Genomic DNA, 21,902 nt, shown 5'->3' on the forward strand with positions numbered 1-21,902 from the left:
CATTTTATATCCTTGTTACCTATACCTTTTCATCTAGAGACCAAATGAGAGGGTTGACCCTGTTTCCGAAAAGCCAAGAGAAGATCCAGTACTAAAAGAGGAAACCCTGGTGAGTTGCGTTGTTGAATGCTCTCTGATCAAATATGGCATAAGAAGGTGAAAACAGAATGTTGATGTGAACACATTTAACACACATTACAGTTTCCTACATCTTTATTTCAGAAGTTATACTGAAAGAAATCTTAGAACTGGTTTAAAAGGAAGATATTTTCAGCGAGTCCTTCTCCTTTTTAAAACTAGAACCACCTTTTAATAGATCATGTGAGCCCTGACCAGTGTGGCTCAGTTGGTTGGGCATGCAAAACAGAAGCTCGTCAGTTCTGCCCCACGTTAGGGCGTGGTTGGGCCTGGGTCTGCTGTTGGGGCGTGTGCGAGAAGCAGCCGGTCCGTGTTTCCCTCTCACATCTGTGTTTCTCTCCCTCTCTTTCTTCCTCTCTTCCCCCGCTGTCTTAAAAAATTTTTTAAATAGATTTTGTGAATTTTCAAGATACCTTATCAATAATTTCTCAATAGAACCCATCAATTCTATTCTTAATATTTGGAGTTGGGCTTCTTATTTTTCTCCTCTCTTCCCTTTTTCTAGTTATGCATAGTAGTTATCAGAGAAAAGTGTGATTAAAGATAAAGTTTACATGGATAGAATGTTAAATGTACTTTGTACATAGTTTCTTCAAAATTTCTCTGCTGATGAAGTTTCATGACCTTTTCCTTGCAGGTTCAGCCGATATTACCTTCTGTTCCAACCACGGAAGTGTCTGCTGGTGTTAAGTTCCAGGTTGGCGATCTTGTTTGGTCTAAGGTGGGAACCTATCCTTGGTGGCCTTGTATGGTTTCAAGTGATCCACAGCTCGAGGTTCATACCAAAATTAACACAAGAGGTAAGAAAAGGTATAAATAAACATTAAGTAAAAGATGGGAAGAAAAAAATGAATCTGAAATATTGTATATGAATATAAGAATATACATGACATATGAGGGGGGACCCAAAAAGAGGAATTTGTTAAAAGTTGTGTATTTAAACACAAATTCTTACATGTTTAAACTTCAGTCACCTTCAAAGTACTCATCATTTGATGTAATACACTTATCGAGACTTTTCCACTGTTCAGAACAGTTTTTGCTCTCATAGATTTTGATGGCTTTTAGTGCTTCTGCTGTTTTTTGTTTCACCTCTTCCACATCAGCAAAACTTACTGCATCTGGGGAAACAAAAAACGTAGCTCTGGGGCAAGATCGGATGAATAGGGAGGCTGGGGCATGGAGATCTTGCTGTTTTTGGTCAAAAACTGCTGAAGATTCAGTGAGGTGTGGGCTAGTGTGCTTGTAAATCACCCATCGTGAGTGGGTAAATGCGTTGAGTCTTCAGAAGAAATTCACTGAAGCCGAACGCAGCCTCTCACAACGGCTCCAACGAACACTGGTATGGAGGGGTTCCTAGAACACACACCTCGTGAGGGAAGCCTGTACTGCAAGTGGCCCGCCCTCAAGAAAATAATTCTGTTTTGGGGGGGTTCCCCCTCATATAATCTGACAAAATATGCATATTTATATTAGTTGTAATAACCAGTGAAATTATTTGAACAGCTTAACTAGCAGAGATCCACTACAACTGATGTAGTCTTTATTTTTCCTTAAACACCCTGCATTTGTTTTGTAATTTCTTTCACACTCCTTTTGTAAAAAGACCTTAATCTGACCTCTCATATGAATTCCAAAAGAAAGCGGATGGATAAGTAATAAGATGGATGTGCTTAATAAGCATTCGGGCCAAGTTATTTTGAACATTAATAATTTCTTCACTGACTCCTGTGAGTATTTTTTAGCCAGACAAGTACCTTTTAGCTTTTCATACTGATAAATTTTGCGGGATTTTTTTTTCCTCCACTCCTTTTCCTGGATTTGATCAAAACATGTAGATTAGATTCCTGAGATTCTGGCATTTAGAATGGACTTGCTTAGTAGCCAGCAGAAGGTTTGAGTTTGGAACTTACTTCTGGGTATTTGCTTTGAAAACTCATTCTTGTTACATGTTTGAGTTCCTTATTATCTGTGACAACTTTGCACTTTTTTTCTCTCTCTCTCTCTCTAAACTTTGTATCTTGGTCCTTGTTCACTGTTCTGAGAAGAAGAAGAAGTGTCTGCATAAGTGACAGGATCAGCCATATCTGTAACCTTGGTGCTAAACAGCCAGGAAAGTGCCCTGGTACAGGAGGTGATCATCTTGTCATCATAACGTGCTAATTAAAGGGTGGGGTAGCCGACGAGGTGAGAGGTGCTCATAGTCCCAGCTACCCAAGAGCCTGATGCAGGTGGATCACTTGAACCCAGGAGTTCTGGGCTGCAGTGCACTGTGCAGACAGACCCAGTGCCCACACCAAGTTCAGTACCGATGTGGTGACCTGGGAGTGATGTAACGCCAGGTTACCTAAGGAGGGGCGACCCAGCTCAGGTCAGAAATGGGCGAGGTCCAAACTCCCGTGTTGATCAGTAGTGGGATCACACTTGTGAACAGCCACTGCTCTCCAGCCTGGGCCAAAATTGGTATACTTGCCCTCGCCCCCCACCAAGAAAAGTTAAATGTCTACTTCTCTACAAGGCACACTGTGTTAAACACTTCTCTTACATATTTTCTTAAAATTTGTAAGGATTTTATTTATTTTTAGAGAGAGAGGGAAGGAGGGAGAAAGAAAGGGAGGGAAACATCACTGTGAGAGAGAAACATCAAATGGTTGCCTCTTGTGTGCCCCCAACCAGGGACCTAACCCGCAACCCAAGCATGAGCCCTGACCAGAAACTGAGCCAGTGACCTTTCGGGCCATATGCTGGTGCTCAGTCCCCTGAGCCACACCAGCCAGACTACTCATATATTTTCTTATGCAGCCCTCTTAGCAACATTATGAAGTAGGTACTATTGTTATTCTTATGTTTCAGATAAGTAAATAGAATCTCAAATCTTATTGCATAACCTCCACTCTTAAGCACTGCTGTATATCAAAGGAGAAGAAATTGAGTTTACCTAGTCATTATTTGCAGAGATTTGGAGGCAAGTCCTAGTTCCTTCATTTATGTAATAAGGGTGTTGGACTAGCAATCTCTGAAGGTTTACAGTCTGTGACTCTATGAATGGGAGAAAAAAGGGACAAGGATTTCCCAAGAGGGCCAAATCTTCTTAAATAAAACAGTTCTATGTCTATGTCTCCAGAGCATGCTCAGTTCTTACATCATGTGAGGTTTGTGACTCTCCAGTTCTCTTAGAAAAGCCTCCTTTTGAGGTTATATAAAGACCTTCACATTTAATTACTTTATTAAAACCTAATTTCACCTTTTCTTTTAATGGGAACCCATGAAAGTACAATTTATGTCTCTTCTGTATTTCAAAGGAAATCTTTAAATTTAGTTTTATGAATTAATCTAATCTGGTACCCCCTAGGCAATATCCAAGTGTAGGAAAAACTGATTTTGTTTGTATTATTGAGGCAACCATAAACCTGAGACTTTAGATCTAAAAGAAAAATGTGTATTCTATTTCAAAATTTCTCTTTTTCTGCAGTAGTTTTTAAAATAACAGCTTTCTTGAGATATGATTTACATACTGTAAACCACTATTTTAAAGTGTACAGTTCAGTGATTTGAGCACATTAACAGAGTTGTGTGGCCATCGCCACAGTCTAATTTTAGAACATTTTCGTCAACTCGTATCTCGTCACTTCCCCTCCTCCCCTTGTCCTGCAGCCCTAAGCACTTTCTGTCTTTATAGACTGGCCCTTTTTTGGACATTTTAGGTAAATGGAATCATATACTATGTGGCCTTTTGTGTCTGGGTTCTTTCACCCACTTCATTTCTTTTTATTGCAGTTCAGTTTTTTAAAAATACATTTTATTGATTATGCTGTAACAGTTGTCCCATGATTTTCTCCCCTTTATTCCCTTCCGCCCTGCACTCCCCCTTCCACCAGCATTCCCCCACCTTAGTTCATGTCCATGGGTTGTACATACAAGTTCTTTGGCTTCTCCATTTCCTATACTATTCTTGACCTCCCCCTGTCTATTTTGTACCTACCATTTATGCTTCTTATTCCCTGTACCTTTCCCTTTATTCTTCCCCCTCCCCACTGACAACCATCCATGTGATCGCTGTTTCTGTGATTCTGTCCCCGTTATTTGCTTAGTTTGCTTTTGTTTTTGTATTTTTAAGTTCAGTTGTTGATAGCTTTTACTGTTCATAGATTTTACTGTTCATAGTTTTGATCTTCTTTTTCTTAGATAAGTCCCTTAAACATTTCATATAATAAGGGCTTGGTGATGATGAACTCCTTTAACTTGACCTTATGTGGGAAGCACTTTATCTACCCTTCCATTCTGAATGATAGCTTTGATGGATAGAGTGATCTTGGATGTAGGAGCTTGCCTTTCATGACTTGGAATACTTCTTTCCAGCCCCTTCTTGCCTGCAAGGTTTCTATTGAGAAATCAGCTGATAGTCTTATGGGAACTCCTTTGTAGGTAACTCTCTCCTTTTCTCTTGCAGCTTTTAAGATTCTTTCCTTATCTTTCATCTTGGGTCATTTAATTATGATGTGCCTTGTTGTGTTCCTCCTTGGGTCTAGTTTCTTTGGGACTCTCTGAGCTTCCTGGAAGTCTGTTACTTTTACCAGATTGAGGAAGTTCTCCTTCATTATATTTTCAAATAAGTTTTCAATTTCTCGCTCTTCCTCTTCTCTTTCTGGCACCCCTATGATTTGGATGTTGGAACATTTAAAGTAGTCCCAGAGGTTCCTAAGCCTCTCTTCATTTTTTTGAATTCTTGTTTCTTCATTCTGTTGTTGTTGAATGTTTATTTCTTCCTTTTGCTCCAAATTGTTGATTTGAGTCTCAGTTTCCTTCCCTCCACTGTTGGTTCCCTGTATATTTTTCTTTATTTCACTTTGCACAGCATTTACTCTTTCCTCTATTTTGCAACCATACTCAACCACTTCTATGAGCATCCTGATTACCAGTTGAACTCTTCATCTGGGAGATTGGCTATCTCTTCATTGCATAGTTCTATTTTTGGAGCCTTGATCTGTTCTTTCATTTGGGTCATAATTCTTTGTCTTGGCGCATGTGTTACATCGTAAGGGGCGGAGCCTTAGGTGTTTGCCAGAGCAGGACAACCCAGTTGCTGCGTTGTGGTGCTGTATGTAGGGGAGAGTTCAGAAAGGGAACAGTGCTGCTTGCTTGGCTCCTGGACAGCTTTCTGTCACTTCCCCCACTACCCACAAGCAAATTGGGCCCTTCTGGTGCTGATTCCCAAGTGGGTAGGTTTGTGTACGTTCTAGGACCCTATGAGTCTGTCCAGGGGACTCTCCTGTGAGTTGGGGAGTTTTGCCTCCTCTATCCCCAGCCAAAGGTTTTGAGGCTTTATTTCCCGGTCTCTCCCACTCCCCAGTTGTTCCTCCTAGTTTATCTGCACCAAATGTTGGACCACCCAGTCTGCCAGCCACTGCCTTGCCTGCCTGGTCCTCCAGCCACTGCCTTGCCGTGAGTCCTTTCCGCCCAGCTTCCCATCTTCATCCCTCCTGCCAGTCTGGATGAATGTTTCTTCTTTAACTCCTTGTTTGTCGAACTCCCATACAGTTAGATTTTCTGGCAGTTCTGGTAATTTTTTGTTTTTAAATTGGTTGTTATCCTTCTTTTGGTTGTGTGAGGAGGCAAAGTGTATCTACCTACACCTCCATCTTGGCGGGAAGTCTGCAGTGCAGTTTTAAATGAAGTAGTTTTCTAACAGGTTTTCCGAAAATCAAAAACACAGCATAAGCTTGATTTTGTTGATTATGTACCACACATGCTGCCTGTGAAGCATTTGTGTTGCTTATTAGCTAAACTACTTTAAAACTTATCTTGATTACATGTAGTAATTATTGGTTTCCATACTGTTATTAGATTCCTAACATTGGAAAAAATAATTTTCACATATAAAATTTTATACATAAAATTTTTTGAAAGAACATTTTGAAAGATGTTTGGATCAAATATCTATTTTAAGTTCTATTTCATTATTTAGGCCTCATTTTTAGTTTAAAAGTTACAAATAAAATGCTTTTTCTGCTTAATACAAAAACATATATGGTCAGAAGTGACAAGTGCCCATAGTTTCATCTTCGAGATTGTAAGTACTATAAAAATTTGAGAGTAATTCTTTTTCTTTATGCATTGTATAAGGGTAATTAATAGCTATAAAAAAAAAATTTTTACTGAAAGCTTTAAATGATATCACATCACACCTATTGTAACTTTTAATCCTAATATATCGTCTAAGTTTAAAACTGGGGGATTTTACCATTATATTAATTTTCTTATATAAAAATATTTCCTAAACATCTTTTTAGAAAGTCAGTCCATTATTCAGAGACAGATGTGGCTGTTTCTCAGTCTCTCAGAGCTTTGGGTTTGCACTCTCACCTTACAGATTTCCAGCCAGCAGGAACAAAGTGCTAACAGAGAGGGGAATTATTTGATTTGTTCTGTCTGTAGTAAGCGGTTCAATAGATGAAAAAAATTGAAAATAAAAGATTAAAATGAGAGTGTATTGTTTATTAGTTTTACTCTCTATCTTTTAACTGTCAAGGTCTTTGTGATTATCTGTTTGCTTCTGAGTAAGTAATTCTGACTTTTGGAGACAGGTTGTGTCCTTTGTTGTTTCAACCCTGTTACCTACCATTCTATCCTCCCAACTCACCTGTTAGTTTAGGTTTATATTTCTGTTTTTGTCCCTCAAAACCATTGGACTTTTGATAAACTTTCTTTGATTAATTATAATGGAATCTGTGCTTTGCTCATCCTTCTCAGATTAGAGGATATGGAAATCTGAGTTGTGTGGTGTGTGTTCTCTCTTATATGCTGGTTTTCACATGAAATCAGAAATTTTAATCTGATTTCAAAATTTCTTACATAGTCTCATATTTAATTCAGGCATAATATCCACAGTTTTTCTATTCAGGATCTGCTTTTTGCCTTTCTCTCCCTACCCAAATTATCTTGGATTCCCCATGAAGACCAGTTCCTATGTTTCTTTATGGACCTGTGACTTTTTCCAGTCCACATGAACCAATACTTCTGTCAAATAAAATAAAATTAACTATTAGAGAAAGATACAGAGTATAAGATCCTTGATTATGTGTCTAGATGTCCAAATTATCATAGGTTCTAGATACTCTTTTTTTTTTAAGTCATAGAAGCCCTCTGTGTGTTCCTTTTTTAAAAATCCTTACCCAAGGATATGTTTGTTGATTTTAGAGAGAGAAGAAGCGGGGGAGAGCAAGAAAGAGAGAGGAACAGAGATGTGAGCCTGGAACACTGAATGGTTGCCTTCTGTATAATGCCCCAGCCAAGGACCAAACCTGTAACCTGGGTCTCGCAAGCTTTTGGTTTATGGAATGATGCTCCAACTAACTGGGCCACCAGCCAGGGCTGCTAGATGCTCACTCTTTTTTTTTTTTTCTTTATGACTTTTATTTATTTTTAGAGAGAGGGGAAGGGAGAGAGAAAGAGGGAGAGAAACATTGATGTACGGGTGAAACATCAATCAATTGCCTCCCACACACCCCTAACCAGGGACCTGCCCCACAGCCCAGGCATGTGCCCTGACTGAGAATCCAACCAGGGACCCTTTTGTTTACAGGCCAGCACTCGGTCCACTGAGCCACACCAGCCAGGGCTAGGTGCTCATCTTAACTGCTTATTTGTCACAGGATGGCTCATTTTGGGAACCACACTCTCAGAGTATGATGAAAAGTAACGGTTTTTTTTCAAACAAAAAAGCTAATGAGAAGAATGGTATTCTTTTACATTTTTATAAACCTCTTTAATGCCTGACTTAAGTGAAGACACTAGATTTTCATATTTGTTTCTATATTCAGTCTGTTAGTATCCATTGTTTTGGTTGAAGTATATAAAGCTAATCTGGCATCACACAGATATGTATATGTAAATGGGAAAAATACTTTAATAGCCTTTTCAGATAATTGTGTATATATTTATTTGTTTTTATACCAAAACTCAACTAGTGGTGGGTTAGTTGCAATGTGGAATCTGAAAACATATCAGTAAACTTTTTCTACTTTGTTACATTAAAATCCATTGGTTCTGTCTTGTGCTTTGAATTGATCTTTTACTGTTCATAATTTTGAGACATCATACATACATTGGCCATTTAAAAAATATTGCTTACTGAGTCATATGCACCTTCCAAATGTTGATACATTTCTTCACAGATAATTTTAAAAATCACATTAGTTAATATCACCACTTCATCATAAAATTATTTGGTTATTGGGAATTTGTAAGACTAATATGGGCAGGTACTAATTTTCTGAAATTCTGTTTTTTAATTGAGAGATCAAATTTTATTATTGGCATAAACATTGTCAGTTGTTTTCCTTCAAGTGATAAACTTGCTGTGTTCATTTTTGAGGAAATATCTGCCAGATGCTCAAGTTCAAATAACCACAGTTTTTCTTTCACATAAAAAGTGTGTTCTCTGAAAAAGTGGGCAGTGCATCCCTTTTTGCAGCAACTCAATCACACAAGCACTGTTCCTCAAGATAACTGTCATACTTCGTCCGCAGAAGTGCTTTATGGGTACTTCCCATTTTGTCACACATAGTATTAAAAAGATAGGTACTCGGATAAGTGGCCTCTGGGACAACTACAAGTGTAGTGACATTCATGTCATGAGGTGCTGGGAGCAGAAGAAAGAGAGCAAGAAATTAAAACCTGTTTGAAAAAATAATGTCAGAAAACTTCCTAACTTGTTGAAGGAAATGTACATACCACTCCAGGAAGCGCAGAGGCCTAAACAAGGTGAACCCAAAGAGGCCTACACCCAGACACACAATTAATTAAAATGCAAAAGGTTAAAGACAAAGAGGCCATCTTAAAAACAGCAAGAGAAAAGCAGTTAGTTACCTACAAGGGAGCTCCTGTAAGAATATCAGCTGATCTCTCAAAATAAACTTTGCAGGCTAGAAAGGAGTGGCAAGAAATAATGAAAGTGATAAAAAAAGCAAGGACCTACAACCAAGATTATTCTACCCAGCATAGCTATCACTTAGACTTGAAGGACAGATAAAGAGCTTCCCAGACAAGAAAAAGCTAAAGGAGTTCGTTACCACCAAATCAATATTATATGCAATGTTAAAGGGTCTTCATTAAAAAGAAGAGCAAAACTATGAACAATAAAATGGCAATAAATACATATCTATCAACAATTGAATCTAAAAAACCAAATGAACAAGCAGAACAGAAACAGAATCATAGATACAGAGAACATTTTGATGGTTGCCAGATGGGAGGAGGGGTAGAGGGAGTGGGTGAAAAGGGTGAAGGGATTAAGAAATACAAACTGCTTGTTACAGAACAGTTCTGGAGATGGCTGTAAAATACAACATAGAGAATATAGGACAGACATGGATGATGGTATGGGAATTGCCTGAGGGAGTGGGGGGGTCTGGATGGAGGGGGAAAAGGGGAAAAATTGGGACAACTGTAATATAAACAATAAAATATAATTTAAATTTTAAAAAATTTAAAAATTAAGATAGGTGCTCAAGGGCTGAGATTTAGTAAAATTAATCATTTTTACTGTTTTATGAAGTGTATGTCATAAAACTGGCTTTTTTCTAATTGCCATTTTATGGCTGTGAAGAGTATACACTAGTTTGGTCACTCATTCCCTCTATTCATGCTACAATGCCAGCACTCTTTCCTGCCATTGCTCTGGCAATATCAGGTGGAAATGTCAACATAGTGAAAAAGACAAAGAACCTCTTAGTATTAGTGTGACGATAGTTTAACCTCACAGAATCCCTGAAAGAGTTTCAGTGGCCTCTCCTATTTTAACCCCAGGCCTGTATACCAGACTCACATATAGCTAGAAAAGCAATTTGATCAGTAGTTGGCTTTTTTTTTAAAAGATTTTATTTACTTATTTTTAGAGAGGAGAAGGGAAGGAGAAAGTAAAGAAACACCAATGTGTGGTTGTATCTTGTGCGGGACCAGGGAACTGGGGACCTGGCCTGCAAGCCAGGAGTGTGTCCTGACTGGGAATCGAACCAGTGACCTTTTGGTTTGCAGGCCCATGCTCAATCCACTGAGCTACGCCAGCCAGGGCAGCACTTGACTTTTAAAAGTACAAGAAAATATGTTACATTTTTGAAGGAAAAATTATTTATTTAACCCAGACTTGTTTGTAAAAAGTATTGAGACAGGTAAAAATAGATTGTTCAAGCAAGGTAACAAATTTGAGAATTAGCAGATTTTATGATTTTCTTTCTCTTAAAATTTGCTGTACTAATTTTAATCATTTGGGGTGATTTTTATAATAACTCTTAGTTGTGTAATTGGTAAATACTGGATTGTATCTTTGTGCAATCCAAAACACGCAAGTTTAAATTGAAGTAATACTCGGGAACCAGCTTAGGTTCATGTTTTCTGCAAAGTATATGTGCGTTGCTTATGTTCTGAAATGGTTAATATGGATTCTTACTTTCAGGTGCCCGGGAATATCACGTCCAATTTTTTAGCAACCAACCAGAGAGGGCATGGGTTCATGAAAAACGGGTACGAGAGTATAAAGGTCATAAACAGTATGAAGAATTACTGGCTGAGGCAACCAAACAAGCCAGCAATCACTCTGAGAAACAAAAGGTAACTGAAAGCATGTTAACATTATCAATCGAATGTGTTTTTAAAGGACTTCATAATTTAGTAAAACTTTTTATACTTGAATTCAGACATTTGTGGGGTTTTTTAAAGATTTTATTTACTTATTTTTAGAGAGAAGAGAAGGGAAGGAGAAAGAAAGGGCAAGAAACATCAATGTGTGGTTGCCTCTAGTGCGCCCCACACTGGGGACTTGGCCCACAACCTGGGTATATGCCCTGACTGGGACTCAAACCAGCAACCTTCTGGTTCACAGGTCATCACTCAGTCCACTGAGTTACACCACTCAGGGCTGAATTCAGGCATTTGTTACAATGACTTAATTTTAGCTCTGTTTATTCCATGGAACTTTAATAATTTATTTTGATAGTAAGTTTTATAAGTCATAGAAACAATCTTACAGTACCATTAAAAACTTAAACTGTCTGCTTAATACAGTGCTGACTTCTATTTTGAACTGATTAATATGTATAAGTCTCATAGATGCTAGTGAAATGTGGATTTTGCCAGCAATTTTTATTCTTTTTCCTATTTCAACATCTTTCTGTAATTTTCCTTTATTCTTATTTAGCAAAATTTTTTTTAAATTAAATGGTTTGCATCTTTTTTTTAAAAGATTTTATTTTTATTTATTTTTAGAGAGGGAAGGGAGGGAGAAAGAGAGAGAGAGAGAAACATCAATGTGTGGTTGCTGGGGGCCATGGCCTGCAACCCAGGCATGTGCCCTGACTGGGGATCGAACCTGCAACACTTTGGTTCACAGCCCGTGCTCAGTCCACTGAGCTACGCCAGCCAGGGCTTAGCAAAATTTTTTTAAGTAAATTAAAAAAAATATTTAGTGAGTACCTAGTGTGAGAAAGGCACTGTTTTAAGCATATTATATATTCCTTTAATCTTTATAACAACTTATATGAGGTAGATACTGTTATTCCTATTTCTACAGATGAAGAAATTGAGGCCCAGAAAGCCTAAGTAACTGGTTCAACTCAAGTCACACAGGTGATGGAACCAAGAAATACGTTTGATGTGGTGGTAGATATTTTAGAAGTTTGACATGAACTTGTGATACTCTCTGTCTGGTTGAGATTTTTAAACTCAACTAATTTTAGTGTGGGTCTCTTGTGATTCAGAAATGTGTCATGTTTTTACACTTTAAAAGCTAAATTTGATCACAGAGGATTTTTATTAATTTTATCACAGTTAACATTTTACAGATTTACACATCAGTGTTTGACATCTACTGTACCATCTCATACTTTCATTAGCTGATTTCTGGCTACCTCAGTCTAAACCCTGGATCATTCCTAATTGCTTTGCTCATCTCACATAGCTCTGTTTCAAGCTTTCTTACTTGTGTTGCCAGTCCACAGTCTTCTGATCAACCCTGGACTATCTGTGGAAACTGTGATTCGGGTTAATTTCTGCTCTCATACACGTCTGCTCTGCTCCTCCTGTCAGCTTACGTTCATTCCTCGGGGCCCCCTCCTTTCTCTTCTTCCTGCCCCTTTGCATCATGGTGGAGACTGGCAGTGCAGCTTCAAATGCTAGCTCTTCAAATGCCAGTTAGCTTTGTTGTGATCTCTGTAGCACCTGGAGCTTTAGGGTATCATTCTTTTTTTCCTCCTTTAATCCTCACCTGGGGATATATTTATTGATTTGAGAGAGAGAGTAAGAGGGAAAGACAGAAACATTGATCAGGTGCCTCTGGTACATGCCCCGACCAGAGATGAAACCTGCATCCTAGGAATGTACCCTGACTGAGGATCGAACCTACAGCCTTTTGGTGTATGGAACGATGCTCCAATCAACTGAGCCACCCAGCCAGGGCTAGGGCTAACATCCTTAATGTCAGTGTTTTAGTGGCCACTGACATTAATCATTTCTGTAACCTTTCTCCTCTTTGTCATTACTGCTCACTTTTTAGAATATGATGGTAGAAGGACAAGTCCCTCTCAGCAGAGTAGTCAATGAAGGAGGGTATAATAAAGAATAAACTTACAAGCTATCTGAAAGTAATACCAGTTTCTCCAGGTAATGGAGTTAGAACATTTCATTGATTTGACTGAAGAACTTGAAGATATTTATGTGTATCTAGAAAGATGACAGGCTTATGCGGGAAATACCTTTTGGTTTAAATGTATTTGTTAGATTAAAATGTTCTGATAATGCCTACATCTCTTTTAAAAGATTCGGAAACCCCGACCACAGAGAGAACGCGCTCAGTGGGATATTGGCATTGCCCATGCAGAGAAAGCGTTGAAAATGACCCGAGAGGAAAGAATAGAACAGTATACTTTTATCTATATTGATAAACAGCCTGAGGAGGCTTTGTCGCAAGCAAAAAAGAACGTTGCCTCCAAAGCTGAAGTTAAAAAAACCCGGAGACCAAGATCAGTGCTGAATACTCAGCCAGAACAGACCAATGCGAGTGAGGTGGCCTCCTCACTTTCAAGTACTGAGATTCGGAGACAGAGCCAGAGGCGGCACACGAGTGTGGAAGAGGAAGAACCACCTCCTGTTAAAATAGCCTGGAAAACAGCAGCAGCAAGGAAGTCTTTACCAGCTTCTATTACAATGCACAAAGGGAGCTTGGATTTGCAGAAGTGTAACATGTCTCCAGTGGTGAAAATAGAACAAGTGTTTGCTCTTCAGAATGCTACAGGAGATGGGAAATTTATCGATCAATTTGTTTATTCAACGAAGGTACCTCTTTTTCTTAAATAGTTTTTGGAAGGGAATAATATTTAATAAGTAGTTAACCTCAGCACTTAAAAAAACACAACACAAGATCATAATTTAAATCCCTTTTTAATCCACTGCATTTGAAATGTACAGCCAGTTTACTCTGTTTAAGATGGGGCAAAAAAAGACATAGGCAAAAAGGTTATGTTTTTCTTCTTCTTTTTTCCCCCTCTTTTGTAATATCCCCATCTGTACTTGATTAATCTTGAGCTGTGCAGCCAAAATTGAGCCTAACGCCCTAAACTTGTGGAAAAAAACTGGGCACTTTGCCTGTTTCTAGTTTGTATAGTTACGTTTTCTTAGTTGAAAACTGTGCTTCTTATTAAATCCTTTTTGTCAGTTATCTGAATTAGCCATTGTAATCATTGTACCTACTGATCTGTTTGGTTGCACTAGTAATTTTGTTAAGTTCACATTGGCTTGGGATAGCTGATGTATTTTAGAGAAATACCAGACCTAGGTTAGTTCTTTAACAGTTAACTGTGGTGATAGCTTAGGTTTGGGGTGAAAAGAGCTTCTTCGGATGGAATGTCTCCATCAGCCAGCCCTGAACCTCCATTTAAGGGCACTTAAAAATACTTCAGTTTAAAAATTTTAAAACTCTTTCATAAGATTTGTAATGCTTACTCCATAGACCTCTTCACCGCACCCTGCCTGCGCCACAGTAGTGGGCCTGTGAACTCAAGTTAGTGGCACCGTGCAGATGTGTACTTTTAAAGAATTCTGTATTTGCTAGCATTGTCATGGGTACATTAAAATAATTAAATATAGGCATGCTCTATTAGTGATAAATTTTCCTAGAGAGAAGTATAAGGGTCCTCTGTTAACCTGTTTCTGCCTATTGGTTCAATTGATTTCATTAGGGCTAAGCTATGTGGAAAAACTGAAGTTACAGCTCCCACTTGGTTCTGCTGATAGCTCTGAATGGCAAACGAGTACTCTGCATCTTTTTTGAGGGTAGATGGGCTCCATCCTTGGAGTTAGCTTTTATCTGCCTTAGATGCACAAATCAAACTTTTCAACCCCCTCCAAAGAGTGCTATATATATGAAATTGGAGATAAAACTGACCTTTTATAAATGAAATCTTAAAAAATACATAAACATTTATGAATCACTTCTATATTCATTGTGTTAAAAATACCTAACGTCTGTTCCAGATCGCTTATTGGGTGCACATTCGGGTCACTATGGATGGCATGTTTCTGTATCTATGGATATGTTCTTGTCTTTCACGGTGTGTGGACATTTTTATCTGTGTAGTAGGTACTTCAGCAAATGAAAGCGACTAGACTTCTCTCACTGTGATGTGAGTAAGGGGAGACTACGCAAACCAGAAAATAGTTTGTTTGGACATAAAATTATGTGATACATGTGCAATTTCTTAGTGACATCCATCATCTGGACTTAGACAAATAAATTTTTTTCCACATAGTCTCATTGTACATTTTGGAGTACATCTTGATGACTTAATAAAATTGTTCTGATATTGACTAAGATAACTAGCTACAATCAAGGTCATATGAAATTAATCTTAAGTTATCTTTATAAACCAATAATACCTGTTTTTTATTTGCCTTATTTTGAAGGGAATTGGTAACAAAACGGAAATAAGTGTCAGGGGACAAGACAGACTTATAATTTCTACACCAAACCAGAGAAATGAAAAGGCAACTCAGAATGTATCATCTCCTGAAGCAACATCTGGCTCTGCAGGTCAGTATAAATGAAGAGTATTGATCCATTTTGAGGTCATAGAACTGCTCTGCTATAATGTGGTAGCTATGTCTCTGAGAAGCTTTTAGTTATCAAAATGTAATTATGTTTTCAAAAGGAAACTGTTAAAACAGTCATTTCAATAAAAAAGAATGGTTTAGGGGCTAGACAGCTTATAGTACCATTTATTTTTCCTACAGGAATATAAATAATAGGAGGGTTTCATAATTAAAAGAATATAGTTACAAAATCTATACCTGTCTGAGTAAATGCACCGTTGGATTATCTCTCTTTGCATGATAATAAGTTTCACTTCTCCAGCACTGATAACACATCCTTCCCACATCTTCCTTTATCCCCTGTTGGAAACAAATTGGCAGATGCCCGTGTTCTTTTTATTTTTCTTAGATGTTGTAGATGTTAGTAGCTGAGGGCCTAAGGCCTAGCCCTCCTATAATAATCTGTTCTCTGATGAGCAGATACCATGAAGTGAAAATCAAGCTATATGATTTTTGTTTACAGAGGAAAAGCCTATATTCAGTAAGATTGTGCTTTTGTTGGAATAGTCAAAGTAATTTGTATTGGGAGACTGACTTACTGAGGATTGTAGTTTAACTCAGTGTCTGGTGGCTTTGCCTTATATGACAGTATCGCTGCTTCATACAGCCACCAAGTAAAGACTGAGGTATCAAACTAGGGTGGCCATTTGGAATCTTACGTTAGGAGAAAGAAGTTTGTTTTACTTTGTTCTTTAAAACCTTTTTTGGAATCTAAGAAGTGACCAAATAGTTTTCTAGAAGGGTTACAGTCTTAAGACCTGAGGTAGTAATCTCAAACATTAGTAACTCAGGCAATCCTGTGATTTAATGGCACTAAGGGGTAAATATATTTTGTAAAGGAAATTTTTAGTAAGACTCTTATTATAAAACCTAAATAAAAACAATTGTTGCTCAAGAAAGGCCTTAGGCTAGCTGCCTTTAAAACAAACAAAAAAATTGGGATGGGGGCTATCAGACAGAGGTAGTGGTGGAGGAGTTGGGCATGTGTTGGACTGAGCATGTTAAACAACATTCCTTTACCCAAAACGGAGTCAGGAAAGAAAGCCACATTAAAGTGAGGAGGGAGTAACAAAGTCCGAACCGGGTTTGTAGCTTGTATCTAGCAGCAAAATGATACCAGAATGTTACCAGACCTCAGGTTCAGCAGCCTTGCTACTTGAGTTTGGTAAAGACAGAATTCAGAGTCAAGGAACTCAAATTATAAGAGAAAGTTTATTTTCAAAGTCACAGAGAGACCCCTGGCTGGTGTGGCTCAGTGGATTGAGTGCTGGCCTGTGAACTAAAGGGTTGCCAGTTCAGTTCCCAGTCTAGGGCACATACCTTAGTTGCAGTCCCCAGTAGGGGTACGCAGGAGGCAGCCACACATTGCTGTTTTTCTCCTTCTCATTCTCCCTCCCTTCCCCTCCCTAAAAATAAATAAATGAAATTGTAAAAAAAAAAGTCACAGAGACAGAAAAGGTGAGCCACTGGGCTGCATGGAACTCAGGAAATGAGTTTGAGAGGCAAAAGAAGAGCCCTTGGAGTTTACGTGGGGAAAGGTGGAAGGAACTCACCTGGGGGAAGGTGAGAGGGGAAGGTATGGACCTGCTCCGGAGAAGAGAAAAAGAGAGCTCAAGAGAGTGCAAGCAAAGCGAGCCTGGGTGAGTGCTGCGTGTCCTGGGTGAGTGAGCCCGTGCCCTGGGGGAAAGCGAGGAGGGGGGAGCCAGGGTGTGCTCCAGAGAGAAAGAGCCTGAGCCAGGTCCTCCGTCCTGAGGGTTTTTACCCACTCTGAAGGCAGGGATCTCTGGGGAGGCCCCCGAGGAGGATCTCAATAGAATATTCTTCGGCTTTCCAGGTGTGTCCTTTCAGAGTTGTGTTCTTCACTGATGGTCTGTGCCAGGACAGGGCGTCATTAATCGTCATATCTGGTCCTGATGCAGCCACAGCATCCCTCTCTCTCTGGTTTTGCTGCTTTTCTGGGCCTGGAGCTGAAACACAACTGAGGGCGTATCTCTAGTTTGACCAAAGCTCTGACTCTGGTCAGCAGACCCAGAGCTCCGCCGCCAAGATCCTTTGATGCGGGCCAGAACCTCAGTGTCCTGAGGGCTTGATGCTCAAGGGAGTGGTCGTGCCAGGGCTTGCATGGGAGTCTTATGAGGTCATTCTCCAGCCCCCTTGTTACTTTTCTTAGGAAGTCTACCTCATGACTTGGGACATGCTAGGGGAGGAAAGGTCAGTGGAGGATCTGAACCACATGAGCAGCAATATGAAGAAAGGTCAGGGGGTCTAAACCACATGACCAGCGATATGCTAGAGGAAGAAAGGTCACCGTGGGGGTGAGGTCCGACCCGCAATACTTTTTTCCCCCAGTTTTGCTCGTTGCTAGGCACCCAGGGCTTTCCAGACCTGGCCTATCATCCTTGCTCTTCTCATGCCTATCACGTATCATTTCAAAGTACTGTACTAAAAATATCAAATTGTAGTGTTGAAGGAATGGATGTATGGACTTAGATTTTGCATTAATTGAAAATGTTTGTTTATTTCTTTGAATTTTAAAGAATCTTTTTTGGAGAGAAAAGAAAAGAATCTTTTGGCCTTAGCTCTCCATAATCAGTTTTGTTATCTTTCTTTATACTACACTAAACTATTGGTAATTTATCTGAATTTAAATGTGATACCTAGACTAGGAGGGGTCTTTATTTAAATATCTGTATTCTCCTAACTAGGGAGAAAGGAAATTCTCCATACAATATTAGACTGATATTAAATATTATACTTTTATTTTTTTAATTTTTTAAAAGATTTTATTTATTTTTAGAGAGTGAAGGGAGGGAGAAAGAGAGAGAGAGAGAGAAACATCAGTGTGTGGTTGCTAGGGGCCTTGGCCTGCAACCCAGGCATGTGCCCTGACTGGGAATCGAACCTGCAACCCTTTTGTTTGCAGGCCTGCACTCAATCCACTGAGCTATACCTACTAGGGTATACTCCTATTTTTAATGGAGCTGGGGTGGTTTTTTTCCTTCTCAGCTACTGAACATTTTATTTTCATGTAGTCTTTTCATTGTAAGATTTAAGTTCTGCTATGGACTTTTTCCCTTTACTTTTTTTTAAGTAAAAGATAAAGTGGAATGTTATAAATCTTTATATCTGGAAAAAGCCCAGTTCCTTCCTTACGCAAGCGCATATAATTAGATTGTAAATTAAGGTTGGGACCTTAATATAAGGATGAGTGTTCTAAAGCTTTGACCTTGGTTTAAATTTGGTTACCAGCTATGGTTGATAATCATATTTTGCTGTTTTAAATGACCATTTTGTTTCTTGGGAAAATAACTTCAGTACAGGCATACCTCATTTTATTGCGTTTCACTTGATTGTGCTTCACATATGTGTTTTTTTCAAATTGAAGGCAAGACCCTCCACCAGCAAAAAGATTACAACTCACTTTATTGCGGTGCTCTGGAACTGAACCCGCAATACCTCCAAGGTATGCCTGTAGTTGAAAGTCAGAAAAGAGATTTGATCTTTCTTCAGAAATTAATTACATCATCATCTCAGCTGGTGGTGGAAACTGCATAGGGAGAATTCTTGAGCCTTTTCCTAGTAAATTAGGGTACACATAAAGTGTGAGGTGCTGCCACATTTCTGTGGTTTGCAGAATTGTATTTGCATTTATACTAGATTTCTAAATACTTTTCCAAATCCACAGCTGCTTACCTCCACTCTCTTAGAAGACAAACATAATACTTTTTGGTGGTTTTATGTGTTTTGTGGGGTAGCTTTCAGGATAATTTTAAGAAGTCCTGTTGCCTTATCTTCTATAGGACAGTATGTACATCAGATATCTGTACTTGATGAAACAATTATGTTTTCATTCTTAAAACAAGTAAAGAGTTTTTGTTTGTTTTAAGCGTTTCTGTTTTCATTTTCTTCTTCCCCGGTAGGTACTTGAGTGTTGATGATTATACTAAAGCATGGATTTGTGGGATACACAGGTGTCTGTCTATGGGGGTAGAATATCTGTCATTTTGGTAAGCATTCTCATCAGCGTGAGGAGGAGAGTGAGAGAAAAGAAAGGAGCTAGCACCTCCATTTGTGATTTCTCTGCTAGAAACAATATATTATTATCAAACTACCTGCTCCCTCAGAATAAAAATAGCAGAATCCTTCTTTGTTTTGACCTTGAACTAAGGTGAGGGAATCCATTTACACATAGGCAGGAACAGTGACACCAAATAATAAACATACAGGTGATCTGAGGGCTTTACTAAAATAGCTTCGGCCTGATTTTATAGGAGGTCTTAGCAGCTTTCTCCTGTGGTAAGTGAAACATGGTGATTATCCAGGAAGGACCGACTGGGTGGTCCAGGCACTGAAAGGATACAGTACAGCTGCACTGAAGGTGTACACGTTCCTTCTCAGGGTCACAGAACGAAATCATTCCTGACTTAGTGTTCTTTCAAGTTGTGGTCTTCAGTCTAAGTTTTATCCTTTCCAAAATGTGAGTTTTCTTCTGTTAACTTTCAAAGAATTTTACTTTTAAAAAATCTTAATAGTTTCTTGTTTTACTATTTAATGTGAAAGCACTTAATAATTGGTTTCAACTAGTTTTTCATGACTAATTCTTTCTTTCTTTTTAATTGACTTTAAGATAGAAAGAGAGATTTGTTCCACTTATTTTTGCACTCAATGGTTGATTCTTGTATGTGCTTTGATTGGAGATCAAACTTGCAACCTTGGAATACCGGGATGATGCTCTAACCAGCCAGGCCACCTGGTCAGGGCATGACCAGTTATTTCTATGTTTTAACAAGTCCCTCAGTAGTCACATTAATGATTTCTTTTGGGTCAGCCTTTTTGTGCATTTCCTGCTTTTTCTGCTTTTGTCGTTAATAAATAAAACAGTAGGAGAAGTTGTGTAAGTGTACCAAGCACTCATTTTACATGTAGAATTACCATATTTTGCCATGTATAATGTGCACTTTTTTGCCCAAATTTTTGAGGGGAAAATAAAGGTGCGCGTTATACAGAGGTAATACCTAAAATACCTTGTATCTGTTCTTGTGTTTTTTGTTACCTAAAATTTTTTATGCCATAATATGTTAAAAAATAAATGCTAAAATTCCTTTATAATACAAAAAAACAAGTATTTAAACATAAATTTAAAAAATTGAATTAAAAAATTAAAGCAAAAGATGTTTTTTTTTCCTGAAAGTTTGGGCCAAAACCATGGTGCACATTTTACATGGCACAATATGGTAATTTAATTCATGTGTTATAATGCAAAATATTGTAGTACTGATTGAATTTTGAGCCAATAATTCCTAATGTCATCTGAGAATAAAGTCATTTTCATCCACCCCCTCAATACCTTCATTCCTTCAATTATAGTTATGTAAATATGTTTATTTGCTTTCAAGAAGACTAAACTATTTCTCTGTAACTTTATAATTTTAAAAAGTCCAATCCCTCTTCATTTGTATAATTTAGGGTCTTTTATTAATCCCAATCTCAGCCTATCAGCCTCCACTGTTTGATCTTATAAAAATTTTTGTGTGCTCCCAAGTATTTAATAGCTTTTTCATAATTTATAATTAAAAGACCAAACATAATGGATCAGAAAAACAGGGGATTTGGTCAAAGTTTAATTGCATAAGTGTCAAGCCATCCTTAAATGAATTTTTATTTACTTGTTTGTTTAAATCATCTCTTAGGTTCAGCAGAAAAGAAGCAACAGAGAAGATCAATTAGAACTCGTTCTGAATCAGAGAAATCCACTGAAGTTGTGCCAAAGAAGAAGATCAAAAAGGAGCAGGTTGGCTTCCTACATGTAGAGAGTTAAAACATTGTATTTGTAAATGTTGTGGCTTGGACTGGTATCTTAAAAGAAAGAAAAACTTTCCCCACATCGAGTTTCCCTTCTGGACTGTCCTGTGCTTCTGTCCTGGTGGATTCACTGCCCTAAACTAACGCAGCCGTCCCTGTGATTCTGCTTCAAGCACTTTCACAGAAAACAGTCAGGCTTCAGGAGATGGGAAGCCAGTGGCGCAGGTCTCTTAAAGAAGTCCTCACATTTATTTTGAAATTTCTGGTATAAGCAAAATGACTTCATGTTTTCGTGATTTTTATTTGGACCCATGAGTGAGTTCCCTTTTTAAAAAAAAACTTTTTAATTTTTTTATTTAAGCTGCTAGTATGTATTTTTATTTTTTTAAACAAAATCAAATTAACTACAAGAATTATATTTAAGAAGCAGATGGTCATAGATGATCTGGGTTTTCTGCTGGTATCACAGATTTTTTGGAACATTATTTTCCCAGTGGGTTGTCAGATAATCTCTGTTCAAGGGGGGAAACAGAAGGAGGGGCGTTTTGACGGAAGGGTTTTAAATCAGTGTAATCAATGTAGTGATATTCATATTAAATTACCTTTTGGAAACCATACTGCCTTTAATTAAACTCACAGTGAGAATTTTTTTTATTTTTTAAACTGAGAGAATACCCATTTTAACAGCCCAGACAGCCACTATTAAACAAAAGGAATCCTGAATGTTATTAGTTCCAATAAGCTTTATTGTTTTAAAACCACTTAATATGGAAGAGTGTGAACTTTTCTATTTATTTCCTTCAAATTTTAAACTTCCAAACTTA

At 38.2% G+C, this 21,902-nt stretch overlaps 1 protein-coding gene across 6 annotated transcripts in view; it reads left to right on the forward strand.

The window, feature by feature from the left end:
• The window catches only part of NSD3 (nuclear receptor binding SET domain protein 3), a 112,500-nt gene that overhangs the window by 44,404 nt on the left and 46,194 nt on the right, over window positions 1-21,902 (forward strand). For 3 of the 6 annotated variants that reach the window (XM_045821670.1, XM_045821669.1, XM_045821672.1), the window contains 7 exons: window positions 38-109; window positions 776-938; window positions 10,592-10,746; window positions 12,949-13,464; window positions 15,091-15,217; window positions 18,662-18,739; window positions 20,967-21,067. In XM_045821670.1, the coding sequence (XP_045677626.1) occupies window positions 38-109; window positions 776-938; window positions 10,592-10,746; window positions 12,949-13,464; window positions 15,091-15,217; window positions 18,662-18,739; window positions 20,967-21,067 (1,212 nt within the window). The remainder of the gene's footprint in view (window positions 1-37; window positions 110-775; window positions 939-10,591; window positions 10,747-12,948; window positions 13,465-15,090; window positions 15,218-18,661; window positions 18,740-20,966; window positions 21,068-21,902) is intronic. The other 3 variants (XM_045821671.1, XM_045821673.1, XM_045821674.1) reach the window with 1 other exon arrangement.

The sequence above is a fragment of the Phyllostomus hastatus genome, unplaced genomic scaffold (genome assembly GCF_019186645.2).
Source record: "Phyllostomus hastatus isolate PE091 unplaced genomic scaffold, TTU_PhHast_1.1 phas_scaffold_46, whole genome shotgun sequence".
In the NCBI taxonomy this organism is placed as follows: Eukaryota; Metazoa; Chordata; class Mammalia; order Chiroptera; family Phyllostomidae; genus Phyllostomus; species Phyllostomus hastatus.